This window comes from Fundulus heteroclitus, chromosome 5 (genome assembly GCF_011125445.2).
Source record: "Fundulus heteroclitus isolate FHET01 chromosome 5, MU-UCD_Fhet_4.1, whole genome shotgun sequence".
NCBI lineage: Eukaryota > Metazoa > Chordata > Actinopteri > Cyprinodontiformes > Fundulidae > Fundulus > Fundulus heteroclitus.
The window spans coordinates 1,928,284-1,943,012 of NC_046365.1; the positions used below are offsets into that span (position 1 = coordinate 1,928,284).

Below are 14,729 nucleotides of genomic sequence, written 5' to 3' on the forward strand. Positions count from 1 at the left end.
TTCTCATCAGGACAGTAGGTGGGCCTTCAGTTTGGTAGATTTGCATTAAGACTGTGACTGAATTTGGATAAATGTGTCTCCCCTGGTTACACCCAAATGCTGTAAGGACAGGTCTGAATGGGGCCACATTAAAAAACTCTTTAATTTGCTAAACAGGAATGTTTATTCATAGCAGATTCTACTTCAACATTTAGTATATGAGTGTATTTATTTCTGCCATTAATGTCTTTATTTTACGTGTTTTTTTTTGTTTGTTTTTGTTATATTCTTATAATAAAAAATTTAGAGATCTCCCAGCTCTTCATTTAAAAGGTGCATGTTTAAGCTCAGGTTGTCTCTGTCTGTGTGTACATCTGTTTTAGGGTCTTCAGGGGACAGTGAAGACTGTGCAATCAGCTCGCAGGGACTCCGGGTCCCCACTCAGAAGTCATACTCGTCTAGTGAAACGCTTCGAGCCTTCGACCAACATCAAGACCAAACCAGGTCAGTACTTATCACCTTAGAAATGGCTATTTTGACTAACCTTTCAACACATAGTAACTTTGGGTTCTCCCAAACCTTCAGTACAAGGGTCTTGTGAAATCCTCAGTAGTCAACCTAATAATCATCTCATCTTTTACATCAAACCAAGAGAAGTACATCTTAGAATAATTAAATTATGTATGAATTAATTTTAATGATTTTACAAATTTTAATAGTATTGATTATATTATTGTTATAGGCTGACATTTTGTGTATTCTTAATCTATTCAACCATTTTTCTAAGTAATTGAATTTTGGGCTTTCATTAGCTAGTATTTACCATAAGCATAATGAGCCGTAATTATGCAAATGAGCAGAAATAAGAGCCTGAAATTGTTAACTCTGTAGTCGCATTTCCATCTACGTTTTTTTATGCACATTTTGTATCGCATTAAAAGGGGTTGACGGAAATTGCAAAAATCCGAATTAAGCAAAAACTTTTTTGCGCTCGCTTCAGGTGTTTTTTTTTTACTTTTTTGAAAAAACAGTAAATGCGCTAAAGTGGAGATGGAAATACATTGGTCAAATCAGTTCTGATGTAGCGGACGTTTACCTCACATGACTGTTCAGCTGTTTCTGCTGCCTGGCGTCTTCTCAGATATTCCCATAAACAGATATTGAAGCAACAACAGACCTGTACATGTGGTCCAATGAAGAGACGCAAGTCTCATGGGTAAAAAAAGGAAGAAAAAACTTTACACATTCATAGCCTCGCTCCATTACTGATCTGTGGTCCATGCTAGTTAGCAGCATCTACTTCCTGTTTATTACAGCCAATGTCAACGAAGGGCGACGTTAAGCTCTGCTTCTCCTGTTAATTCGCTACAAACCAGTAAATTGGAAACACGTCTGATGCGCGTTTTCCTTTTTGCGATAATTTAAAAGATTTCTAGAAATTTGCATTCAAATTGGATGGAAACATAGCTTGTGTGACCTAAATCTACATTTTTAATTTGAATCTCTGAACTAAATCAACTATTATAGATTATTCCAATTTGAGATTAACCTGTTGCTATATCTGGAGGTTGGCGGATATTAGACCAGTTTAGCCAAGTCGACCACAACGTGCTAATGTGTTCTGATTATGAAGGATTACTATGTGCATATTCCTTATGATCCTACAGAAAGAAGGCATATCAAGTAACTGGGCGCTTGCCATGTTATTGGATACTGTAGTGAGGAGAAAACACTTCTCCTCACTACACTGCATTGTTGCACCATCGCCATTTTGCATTGCTAACATTGAACAACATCCTTCTGCAACTTTTTTCCAAAAACACTGTTTTTCTCCTGCATTGTTACATTATTATTACTGCTGCACTTTATATTGTTACACGCCCGCCGACGGAGGGGGGGGGGGGCAAACGGGTCAGTTGTCCTGGGCCCAGGACAGAGGGGGGGCCCAAAACTGACACTCTGACTGACCATTAAAATGGTCAGAGTGTCAGTCAGCGCGCTGACTGCAGCAGCTTCACCAAAATCTCCCCGTCTGTGTCATGGCACTTTGCTGCTCCCCCTCCCCTCTCGTACATGGCTCAGCGGCGCCAGCCAATCAGCACGCAGGCTCACCCTGGCCCGCCCACTCAGCTCTCTCTCACAAACAACCGCGCTGCTGCTTATCAGACTCAGAGAGAGAGAGACCACAGGAGCGGAAAAACATGAAGAGGGAAAGTAGCGCTGTTTGTTATTTTAATACCGTAAATGAAATCAAGCTGTATGTTTTGTAAAAAGCCGTTTAAATTCAGTGGAAACACAACAAATTTATCTAAGCACGTGAAAAACCATGAGCAAGAAAACGTCATGCGACAGAAACGAAGAGAGGAGACGAAACTTCTCTGATTGCCCCGACAGACCCAGACCCACAGACTGACGTCACTGACTGAGGCGTTTCAGTCCTCCAGAGAACATCTAGGTAGATCAGAGTAGTCATCTTCAGCAGCAGTTCATGTTAACTTTCAAAGTAGATATTATCTATCATATGTTACTGGAGCCCACAGAGTAATTGTAATTAAGACCTTGAAAGAAACTAGTACATAGATCCTATTAAAAAGTGTTATTTAAGATAAGATAAGATTAGCTGATCCTTTATTTATCCCATGACGAGGAAAATTATAGGATTAAAGCAACAGGCAGGTGCACAGACACAGACAAAATTACATAAGGATTGAAAGATATGAGTGGTGGATTAGGAAAAAAAATACTATGATCATAGCATTATTATTATTATTTAATTGTAATAAAATAAAAATCACAAAACCCGAAAGGTCAACAGTTTTATGATACATCAAGCTTAGGGACTGGCTAATATACAGCAGGTAAAAAAAGGCCATATTTTGGCTGCAGTGCTTGCTGTTCTCTGATGAAGATAAGATCAACTAGTGCACTAAATTCAACAGATGGGTTGAAAATATACAATATAAAATACAGAGATTTTCAGGGCATGAAGTATACAGTTAAGTTGACTTTTTCTGGTGTGTGTGTGTGTGTGTGTGTGTGTGTGTGTGTGTGTGTGTGTGTGTGTGTGTGTGTGTGTGTGTGTGTGTGTGTGGTGGCAGCAGGGGTAGGGGGGGGGCCCAAAAACACTGCGTTGTCCCGGGCCCTAGCAAAGCTGTCAGCTGGTCTGTATTGTAATGTTACCTTATTTCAAATGTAATCTCATTACACTGTTGTAAGCCATATGAAACGAAATGCCGTTTTGTATGCACTCTGTACAAACAAAATGACAATAATGTTTGTCTAAGTCTAAAGTAAAATATTGGACCAGTGTTCTCATCTTTTTCCTTAGAGTTTTTGTTATAGATAAAAATGTCTTGAAAAGCATCAAGGAAGAGACATCTGAAGCAATAGACATTATTAGAGCAACATAATTTTTGTAAAATATCTCAAATCCCACTCTTTACAAGCAGTAAAGAGATCAAAACTGAAAGAAAACGATAAGAGTAAATGTTCTATGAGTATTTTACCATCCACTTTGCTTCAGGACCACATCCATCTCAAAAAGACAGCTCAGCACTGCAACACATCGGGTCATATCAGCTCATTGAATTAGGTCTGTGTCGGTTGGTTCTAGATTAAGGGAACATGTGGCCACCCCGACCTTTTTCATGTATTGGTTTGAGCCCACTTTAAATTTTAAAGTTTATCTGAATTACCCAACAACAGTAAATGTAGCCTCTGTGGACACATGGCAGTGTTTGGTCAGGTGAAGGAGAAGCACGTTTATGAAGTGCATCACAGAACCTAGGCAAGGTTAAAAAAGCACAATACCGGACCTTTCAGGTATTTCTTTTTCCAGAGCATTTGTGAAGTAAAACAGAAAAGAACGCTTTGCCCTTTGCTTTTAACAGGTTGCTGTACGGTACCACCAAGGGGCGCAAGGAAATGGTTCATCGAGAACAGGATAATTATAGTAGACATGGTAAGTGTATACAAACACACATCTAAAACCACATAATATGAGGTTTCCTCACATTCAAACACATAAAATCAGTCCAGTCATTTAAATATAAAAAATTATTGAGTTCCAGTAAACCAAGGAAATCATTGAAGATTGATAAAATAGAACAGCTGATTCAAACTTTGAGCCACATTTTGATAGAACCATGTTGCTGAGCAGTTTAATAATAATCACATGTATTAGTCATTGCACCTTTCTACATCCCAGTGTAAATTGGTCTTCTGCATTTAACCTATCCCTTAGGGAGCAATAGACAACCACTGTGGAGCACCTGGGGAGCTTTGTGGGGCCTTGGGTCTCAAGGGTCTTGCTGAGGGCAGTTTTTGGGATTTCAACCAGGGAACCTGCAGCCATCCCAGGATGCAAGCACCCTGTTCTAACCACTAGGCCAACACTCCCCTGGTTATTGTAGGTTTGTTGCTGCAGTAAGAGGTCACCAAACCAAACAGTTGTAATGGAATTCATAGAATGAAGAGAACAAATATTAATCCAGCTCAATATCTCCCAAATAAAGCTAAAGAAAGCTTCTTTCTCATTCATATAAAAGCATGTAAATTAAATGCATCATACTAATTAATCCAGTTTATCTACATTGTTGTAAACAAATAAACAAAAGACCTTTTCACATCAGAGTCATAATATCCTTCATTTCAGAGGGGGATAAAATAATTTAAGAAGTTACCAGTGATCAATATTAACTTCAACAGTTTACTACTGATTCTAATTAAAGTTCCTAACAGGGAACATTTATTACTTAAACTTGTAATTTTTAAGGTAAATCAAAATATTATTTGTAATCAACATTAAAGTAAAATGGAAAGTTAATCATGTGTTCTGATTAAAAAGTTCCATGTTTTTACGTGTTTTGGTTGCAGGCCAACACTTCAGTCTGCGTCAGCTGGGGATTTGTGAGCCCCCTCCACGCCGTGGCCTCCCGTTCTGCCCTGACATCGGCCTCCCCCATCATGGTTTTTCAGTTGGCACGGCACAGGAGGTGGACTCAGAGAGTCAAACTGTGATGTCCCCGGAGCGTGCCATGCGACTGTGGGGCCGTGGAGGTCTGGGAAAATCGTCTGGGAGGAGTTCCTGCTTGTCCAGCCGCTCCAACTCGGTGCTGACTCTTACTGACACGGAACATGAGAACAAGTCAGACAGCGACAATGGTAGGACATGACTTGGTCTGTATTATCTCTTTAGAATTTGAGGCTGTGTTTCTGTGGTCAGAAATTTTTTTATTCACCTTTTGATTTTTTTATAACTGACTTTTTTGTCTAACTTAATTGCCTTTGAGGAACTCAGCACAGTTTTTTTAGATACATTAAAATGAAAAAGTATTTGTTCCCCTACAAATATCTTCTCTCTGTGAATTTTTTTTTCTCACACCCATACTTTTTAAGATCGTCAAACTAATTTTAATATAAAATAAAATATTTGCTCTGTGTGTGTGTGTGTGTGTGTGTGTGTGTGTGTGTGTGTGTGTGTGTGTGTGTGTGTGTGTGTGTGTGTGTGTGTGTGTGTGTGTGTGTGTGTGCGTGCGCGCGTGTGCGTGCGTGTGTGTGGGAATACAAAAATACAGTTTTTAAGTGATGAATAAATTAATCAAGGGAAGAAGGTTTCCACATCACCCTGATCTATGTAAAAACTAAATTGTCCCCTAAGCCTGATAACTACTACTACTACTACTACTACTACTACTACTAATAATAATAATAATAATAATAATAATAATAATAATAATAATAATAATAATAATAATAATAAAAGCCTAATAATTGGTTGTGGCACCCTTTACTGAAACAACTGTCATCAAGTGTTTATAATACCGGACAGGCTGTCTATTCTGGCCTGTTCTTTTTTCAGTTATTTTAATTCAGCCACATTGCAGAGTTTTCATAGAATAATGCCATCTCTAGGGCAATGTCACAGCTTTGTAATTGGATTTAATTCTAAGCTTTGACTAGGCTGCTCCTGAATCTTGATTATTTCTTATTTTATCCATCCAGAGGTGGACTTGCTGGAGTGCTTTATATCATTGCCTGCTGCCTGACTGTACAACCTGAGTGTAAGGTCACAAACTGGTGGTCAGGAGATTCTCCTTCAGTTAGCAACTTGAGTGATGCAAGATTTTTGTTATTTTTGGGCAGCAATGATTTTGTCATTGCAACTCTAACATGAACGCCATTGTTGCTTAATATCTTCCTGTTTTCAGCTTACTTCATGTTGTTAGAAAGGTTCTTTTTAAAGTGTTAGTTAATTCTATGGTTAGTGTGGAAAGTGACACTGAACCAAAAACATAGTGGTTAATCAGTTAATTCATGATTTAACTGAAGGGGCGACTATATTTTCACATCGAGCACAAATGGTTTGGCTAACTTTACTCCCAAAATTTACTTCATGTATATTCACTCAGGTTATTAACAGTTGTTTCATAAGTATCTTTTTCGCAACACTGTTTATTAAATAACATACAAAAACACAATCTTACACATATCCCTTGTGTAAAAGTGCATTAAATATATTGTTGCAAAAACAACAGAATCATGAGTCATAAATGTATCTGTAGTTGCAGGGCTAAAACAAAACCCAATTTTTATGCGTGTTTCATTCAGGTAGAGGGGAAGAACTTAGAGAGATTAGTTTTGAGAATCAGGATTGTTGACTGGTGCACGAAGGCCAGAACTCATAATACCCCGCTAATGATTTAATTAGTGACCACAATGTAGCTGTCTGCGTACGTTGTTCATTTATTCATTTATGTTAATGATGATGGGGGGGGGGGGGGGTGTTGAGATGCTTCTGTGTTTAAAAAGCATATTAGTTATTCTCAAGGTAGTTTTCTCTTACAGGTGTGTTCAGTGTGAAGTTTCTTTAATATATTACCCCCCCCCCCCGACACACACACACACAGACACACACCCATAAGGAAATATAGTGGGTTTTCATTAAACCCAGCAAACACACACACACACGTTTTCATTAAATGATGGCACGTTGTAATTAACAGTGAGATAAACTGCTGACTCCTTGCATTTACTTATATGAAGTTCGATCATGTTTTTATTAAATGACATGATGCCGTGGATGTCAGTGCTCTGGAGGAAACGCTCCGTATCTCTAAAAATGAGTAGTCGTCAAGTTTTCCAAGGCTAATTGACTTTTTAAAGCACAGCTGTGTGTGTGTGTGTGTGTGTGTGTGTGTGTGTGTGTGTGTGTGTGTGTGTGTGTGTGTGTGTGTGTGTGTGTGTGTGTGTGTGTGTGTGCTTATTTTGAAATACTGCAAGAAGTAAGCTTTAGTGCTCTTTCTGGCCTACATGTGGGTGTATATATGGCGGTGAAGTGGCTCCAACACTGCAGCAGTTAATGTGGCAGTGTGACTGGTGAAACAGACCAGGTTTTCCTTTCAGTTTAGTTTAGTTCAATGTTTAATCCTGACACAAACCTAAGCTGAAGCAAACCAGAAACTGCATCTGTGTAATCATCACCTCAAAATGTGAGACATGCAACTGAACTGGCGCTGCCAGCCCAATCTTGTCTCAGTGCTGTTACTGCTTGCACACATCAGAAAAGTTTTCTGAATACATTCAGAATAAAATCTACACATATTTAACCAACTTACTGCCAGGCCAGAAATCATCCAGTTCTCCATGGTACTGTCTTGTTTACCACATACGGTGAACAATATGTTGGATCTGCTCTGAGCTGCTAGTACATGTGGTCTGGGGCAATCTAAAAGGAAGCTGCACGGCTGTTTGTAAGAGTCGTTTCTGCAGGAAGACCGTTGCTACATTTTCTCTTAAAGTAAGAAAACAACATATTGAGCACCTTACACCTGTTCCTTACTGATACAATGAGTTGTTCTTCAGTTCTTAGGATTGCCTCTCTACCGCATCCCTTAAATATGCACGTTAAGATCTCTTCTTTCGAGTCATTTGACATTTCTATGACTGCTGTGTTTGTGGTGGAGGGTATATATGTTGTGTCAGAACAATACCAATATCAAGCAAAAAAGAGCAAATTGTTGAGACATGCACAAATTAATGGACGTGTTTGTCCTGGCTGATCATTAGTGTTCATTGCTTTGTGAATCAAATACTGAGACAACACAGACAGAGATATGGAAAAACTTGAGGTTTAAAACAAGGACAAAGTATCCATTCCGGTGATCATTGTGCAAAAGGTTTATGTGATAGAAAATTATATCACTGCTAGTCAAATTTGGGTTTATTGATGATGCTCGTAATTTAAAATGTTGTGAGTGGTTGACAACTACAATTTTTTAGGAAGCTTTAAAAATGTAGTTTATCATGGTTTTCATGGGTTTAACTTAACACATAGAAATACTTGTATATCTAAACAGTGTTCTTTAACTGACCACTGGCAAAAATGTTGGCAAGACAAAGAAGCCTAGTACTGCTGGCACTGAAGTTAAGTTTGATTAATATACCGTTTGCACCTAAGTTGATACTAGTCTTTACTTAAGATTTTTCACATTAAGAGACTGTTTACTTTTTAGTTGCTCTGGAACCATTTTTCAGAAATCTTTAACAGCTGTTGCTGGCCTTAAAGGAATATCGCCCAGGCATGCAATTTTGTATGGCTCCACTTTATCAGTAACATAGACTATAGGCTGTATATAAGAGATGGATGCAGTCATATGATATGAAATGTAATCAGTGTAGAAGGCCCTGAAAGTGCAATACAGCTAATGGCTTTAAAACTTCTCTGGTTTCAGTTGACTTGAACCTAAAAACTGTTAAACTCACATATGAAATGCTAAGCAGATTTTCCCTATGGTAGTATTACTCAGATTCTGTCCTTCTCATCAATGTTGTGTCGGTCAGTTTAACATGTTGTTGTAAAATGGAAGTTTGAAAGCAGATTCTTATTTTTGTCCAAACAAGTTTCTTGTACTGTCTCCTTTTTTATTCAGTTTTGTTTTAATCATCCCTATTTGTATTGTATACAGAAATCCACAAATCTTCCATCTTCAATTTCAGGTATGTGTGATAGATTTAAGTTCACCACTGCAAATGGCAGCTTCCAAAATTCAGTTCAGTTCAGCTTATTTTCGTGTAGAAGTCACCAGAAGTCAACTCATTCATTCCAGGTCTAATGTTTGATGAAAAAGATCAGCTGTAACAATAGTGGTAACTAGACCTGACAGGTGTTTAAGGGGTCAGGTAGGACACACATGGAATCTACTGAAGATTTAGTTGTTTCTGAAGTGCACAGGAGTCAGGGGAGGCATTTGTTTCCTGATCTGTTTGCAGTGTATGTATCTTTACATGCTGCCTTTGTAAAACAAACCAGCATTGTTATGCTTTTCTTTACTTAATTGTACTGAACCATTAAAGAAAGAAGAATTCAAGTTTATCTTATCCAGTTTAGCAACAGCAAGAAATCCTCATGTACTTCTGTTTTCTGTGAACCTCGGTTTTAACAAATTTTATTAGGAGGACACTTGTTTAAGATACTCTCTAATTGATGAACTTCTTTTTTAAAGATCTTGAAATGAAACATGACACTCATGATCTGACACGCCAACCCTTTCATGAGGGAGGAAGTGCTCTGCTGTGATACGTGGGGATACAGACTAGAGCTACAAACCTTGACTGCTAGGTTAGGACTTCCCTGTGAAACGGAACCACCTTTTATTGTGGATCTTAGATTTTGTAACTTCAGAGATCTGTAAGATGCCCAAGTTGTATAACTGAGGAAAGCAGAGGCCAAACCTTCTGGTATTTCATCAGCATTCTTCTGAAGAAAGCAAGAGGATAAACAGCTAACCAAAGGGAGGTACTGAAGTGGGAAGAGACAAAGATCAGAGAGGTGGGGAGATGTAACAATACAAAAGAGAAAAGGAGAAAGTTGAGAATAAAGGCAAGGGAAAGGAGAGAAGCAAGTCTGCCTTGTTTGTTCTCCGGAGAGGAAATATTAGACCGCAGTCGTCTGTCTGGCTCCCCAGTGGACACACACCCAAACATGGAGGCGCGCACACACAGCCAGATTAACACTTTTATGGTGTCTGAACCCATGGGTGCTCAGCTGGCGCTTGCCCAGTTACTTGATACTGATGATCTCAACTTCAGCAGTGTTAACACAGAACACACATTCCCTGATACAGGTGCATCTGTCTTTAAATACAGATGTTCTGCCTTTCATATTTCTTGTTCAATAAAAGACAAAGCAGAAAGCAGTCGCTACACTTTTAAAAGAAAAATAAATATTAAAAATTGCTCAGGTAAACTCTCAGAAAAAGACATTAAAACTGACTTCTCTTCAACTTGAAAATGAGATGATTAAGTGAACAGGAAAACTGGACCAGACAGGCAGATATTGGAAGAGCTCTATCTTGTCTTTGCTAACAAGATTACTATGTGTCAACAAAACCCTTAATCCATTTGGCATCTGTAAGCCGCTTAACACTATAACCTCAACTCTTACACAGAAATACCCACATATACACAGCTTTGACCCTTTTATGCTCACATTAAATCATGTCATGCATTGAAAAATATGAACATTCAGAAACAGCACCATGTGCTCCTATTTGTGACAGCATTCTTAATGGTTATACACATGAATACTAGTAATTTTCTTTTGCTTTTTATATTAGTATTATTTATCAGTTTAAAACTAATACATACTTCATACTCAGAATATATCCTAAGGTGTAATTACTGTGCAATCGTATGTTAGTAGTGCGCCAACAAACAATTTCAGGGTTCTGCAAGAGGCAGGATATACAGAAAATGAGAAAAGCAATAACAGGAGAATCTTTTCAGAATCGGGGCTTCACACATTTAAGTGTTTCACTGGAATCAGTTCAGAACTGCAAGACTGAAAATCTGCAAGGATTTCAACAGCTGAAGATGTCAATCAGTTTAGCTGACACAGAGCAATACCAAATCTTTTGGATTTAGAGTGGATTTTAACACTTTGAAAACACATCAGATCTCAATTGGGGAGAAATTCCTGCTTGATAGCCATACTGATATGGAATAGGTATTGTGTTGGGAAAAGAAGGATATCACATTATTTGATGAAAATGATCAACTCACAGAGTGCTTAAGACAAAGTCACAGCAAAAGTGAAAGTGAAAAACTGATGCTGCAGGCTTGCCCAGTTTGCTGAACCGTTATTCTAGCAACTCTAAATGCTCCTCGGTAGTTAGCATGGCCCCCACATACTTGTATACATGTCTGACAATGTTGGGGCCAAGCTCCTTATAAGATGAAAGAAGGTATCCTGGGGTGTCTTTTCCCAGATCCTGACCAGTGATCCTGATCACCGAGCTCCTGGACAGTCTGAGAAGCACACAAACAGGATGTCTCAGAGATGTTCTGTTGAATTTAAATTAGAGGAGATTAGAGGCCAGTCAATAGTATTCATTTCTTCATTCTCCAGGAACTATCATATAATCCTACAGCATGTTGTTGAGGCATTATCGTGTACCAGGAGAAACCCAGGATCCACTGCACCAGAGAAGGCTATAACAATGGGTCTATTGATGCCATCATTTATCCTCTACAGGTCTGTGCATCTCTCCATGGATTTGTCAACACTGACCAACTACTACACTGCAGCTTGTCCAGAATGTTAACAATCTTTAACCAGAGCCAGAGCTGGCTTAAAGATTAATAATCTTTAAGCCAGAGAAATAGTTACAGATGTCAGCTGAGGCCCTTATAATTAGCCTCGTGAGACCATCCTCAACTCGCGAGCTTTCAAGGTTTCACTCGCAGATCAGTCTGGCTACTTTCCGTTAAAGAAAATTCGGAGCAGTTCACCAAACGAACGTCCAATCAGCGTTGGCTTTGAGGCAGGTTGAGGTGTGACGCTCGAGAAGCGCGACAGTTCAGTCTAAAGAACATGGCGGCTTCAGCCGATGAAACTAGCGTTAGCGTGACTATCGAGCAGGTTTTATCGGAATTACAGAGTATTTCTTCACTGAAAGAAGAGTAAAACACTGCTCTGGAGGCTTTTCTCAGAGGAAAAGACGTTTTTGCTCCTCTCCCGACTGGTTTCGGCAAGAGCTTGTGGTTGTGTTTTCGTCGTCGCTGTTAGTACGTCATATGCTTCGTTGATCTGATTGGTTTATTTGGCCCGTCTATCACCAACATAGGCCAATCAGCTAACCAGTATTTTCGGCCCTTCCCAAAATTACTTCAACGGAAGGTTTCCAGATGGATATGCGGAGCAAATCCATCTGGCGGAGTCAGGTTACCTTATAATACCAATGCGGGGAAAAGGAATGGGAAAAGTCCTGGAATGAAGGTTACATTAGCTTCTGAAGGCAGGACGCGCGGTATCACAGTCCCTCTCTGTTGTCACTCACAGGTGTGCGGTGGGAGCCTGCTGAAAAAGAAATGGCTCTGGATGCTCAGCTAGCTAATCAAACATATTACCATCCATTCCGCCGCTTCACCCCTCTGGCAGAAAATGTGGGAATTGTAGGAATTTACTACAAGAAAAGTAGGCAAAATGAAGGGTAAAACATCCAGGCAGAGTCTGCGCAGTTCACAGAAGGCGCACACTACGCTTGAGTATGTGGGAGCCTTTAGAGATCACAAGGGCATGCCCCTACAGGAGTGGTACGTGTCACCACTGGGAGTTATTTGTCAGACTGTGAAATAGCATAGACTCCAAGGTTTATCCACATGTACATGCTGCCCCAAGATAACTGACCATTTGTTTACGTATGCCACATCTGTGACATCCACAAGATTCAAGATTCTTTAATCCCGGTGGAGATGGTCTGCCTGTGCAACTTCTGTAGGGTCCAGGTATTACTTCATGGTACCAGTAGTGACACTGGCCCTGGTTGAATGCTGAAACAACTGAAAAGCTGTCAAAGATGGAAAAGTAAAACGTTTCTGTGACCTCCAGCTGCAGAACCATTCCTGTTTTTGAGCCATCTTATTGTTGCCCCTTTAGAGCACCTGGTGTTAATGTTTTTAACACCAGAACAGCCTACATTGATCAGCAACCCTGCTACTACTGAACTGACCAGATTAATATTCCACAAGTATAAGGCTGAAGTAGGTAACTTTTTTATAAATGTACCCGGTGGGCTGCAGTTGTGTGGAGAAATGGCAGAAAAACAACCTGCTTTGCAGGAAAACTGTCAATGTCTGGAGGGGCACCTGCTCAGAAAACAAAGACAGGTGAACATTGGAGCAGCGCAGCACACTCCGCTGTAGGGGAGGAGCTGTGGAGGGATGGCTGAAAATTCAAGGATAGGAACCTGAAAGGTGTGCTTGTTCACATTTTCAGGCTAAACCCTATTCGCATGGGATAAGCAATATCTGGGGACCCCATGTAATAAAAAAATTACTCCCCTACGTCTGCTGTTTACGTGGTGCCTTCGCGCGGGATAAGTAAAGCCTAAAATTTTGCTGAAATTTACGGATATCTCCCAGATTTGATGTTAACGTGCTGCGTGTTGCATGGCATAACAGAAGGCTACAAACAGAAGAAATGTATTCTTACCGCACAGTGCAATGCATGATGTGATCCACCATTTGCATCTGATATTACTCCGTCTCTTCAGCCTTTTCTTTTAATGCCATACATGAGGTTAGGGGCTGATATCTTCACCAAAAGCAAATAAAAATGCACCCAGGAAACCAAAACTGCCTCTTCACGTTTTAGATCCCGGCCATTTCTGTCTAAATCACAGAGATGCCTATTCACATTGGATTAGTATTATTTATCACAGGACCTCAAGTTCAGTAAAATATACTAGACAATTTGCAGGGGAATTTTTATTTTACAAATTGCTGACACGGCCGATTAACACGGGATTAACAACACAGACATTCACCGTAATTATTACAGATAGCATGTTATCCCTAAGTAAAGCTAATCCCGTCAGAATAGGACCTAAATCCATGGTTTTCTCAAAACTCTGTACTGCAGCTTTAACTGGTTTGCTATTACACTCTAATTTAAAGCAGTCCTTTGACTTTGACTGTGTGTGTTGGGAGTCATCAAAATCTTATCAAGAAGTAAAATTTCTTTACATCATAATTCATTTTACTGTGCCCATTTCCTTTCTCCTGCCTTTAGTGCTTTACAAAAAAAATCTTTCTGCAGTTGGGGTTAATCAAAAAGAATTGAAAGGATTTTGAAGCATTTCTGTTGAGCTTCATTTTGAGTCATAGTGAAATAGGTAAAAGGACTTTGTTGGAATGCTGTTGAGGGAGCTCTAATATTTGTTCCATTCTGATACAAGATTCTCTACAGGCTTCCACACAGATTTGAGCAGTGTATACTTTGTATCCTCTCAGGCTCTGTCTGTTATGATAGGCCGATTTCATGAACGGCCATCATCAGGTCCACATTTTTTCTCTCGAGTTAAATGTCAGTTTATGCTATACTCCTCGAGAACAAATTTAACCCAAAGCCCCTCCAGTTCTGTCTTGGCTGTGTGCTTTGGCTCAGTCTGATCTGAGTTAGTACTCTGTAAGCCAAACATTATATAAGAATCTCTTTCTTTCTTTTTTTGTTTCATTTAATTCTACCACAGTCCATTCCCGGTCTGTCACTATTTCCACTGTTCTCCATTTGTGGAAAACGGCTCCCACTGTGGTTCACTTGGGTCCCAACACCTTGGTAACCCTTTCCAGACTGAGACGTGGCAGTTACTTTGTTAATGATTGGCTCTTTAATTACTTTAGTTTGGGCTACGCAAATCTAGAGATTCTACTCTGCTGTCAGACAGGTGCATTTTTGATTTTTCAAGGCT

At 39.5% G+C, this 14,729-nt stretch overlaps 1 protein-coding gene across 3 annotated transcripts in view; it reads left to right on the top strand.

The window, feature by feature from the left end:
- LOC105919475 (teneurin-3-like) overlaps positions 1–14,729 on the top strand; it is a 457,194-nt gene that overhangs the window by 133,962 nt on the left and 308,503 nt on the right. For all 3 annotated transcript variants that reach the window (XM_036136710.1, XM_036136711.1, XM_036136709.1), the window contains 3 exons: positions 363–483; positions 3,870–3,940; positions 4,855–5,142. In XM_036136710.1, the coding sequence (XP_035992603.1) occupies positions 363–483; positions 3,870–3,940; positions 4,855–5,142 (480 nt within the window). The remainder of the gene's footprint in view (positions 1–362; positions 484–3,869; positions 3,941–4,854; positions 5,143–14,729) is intronic.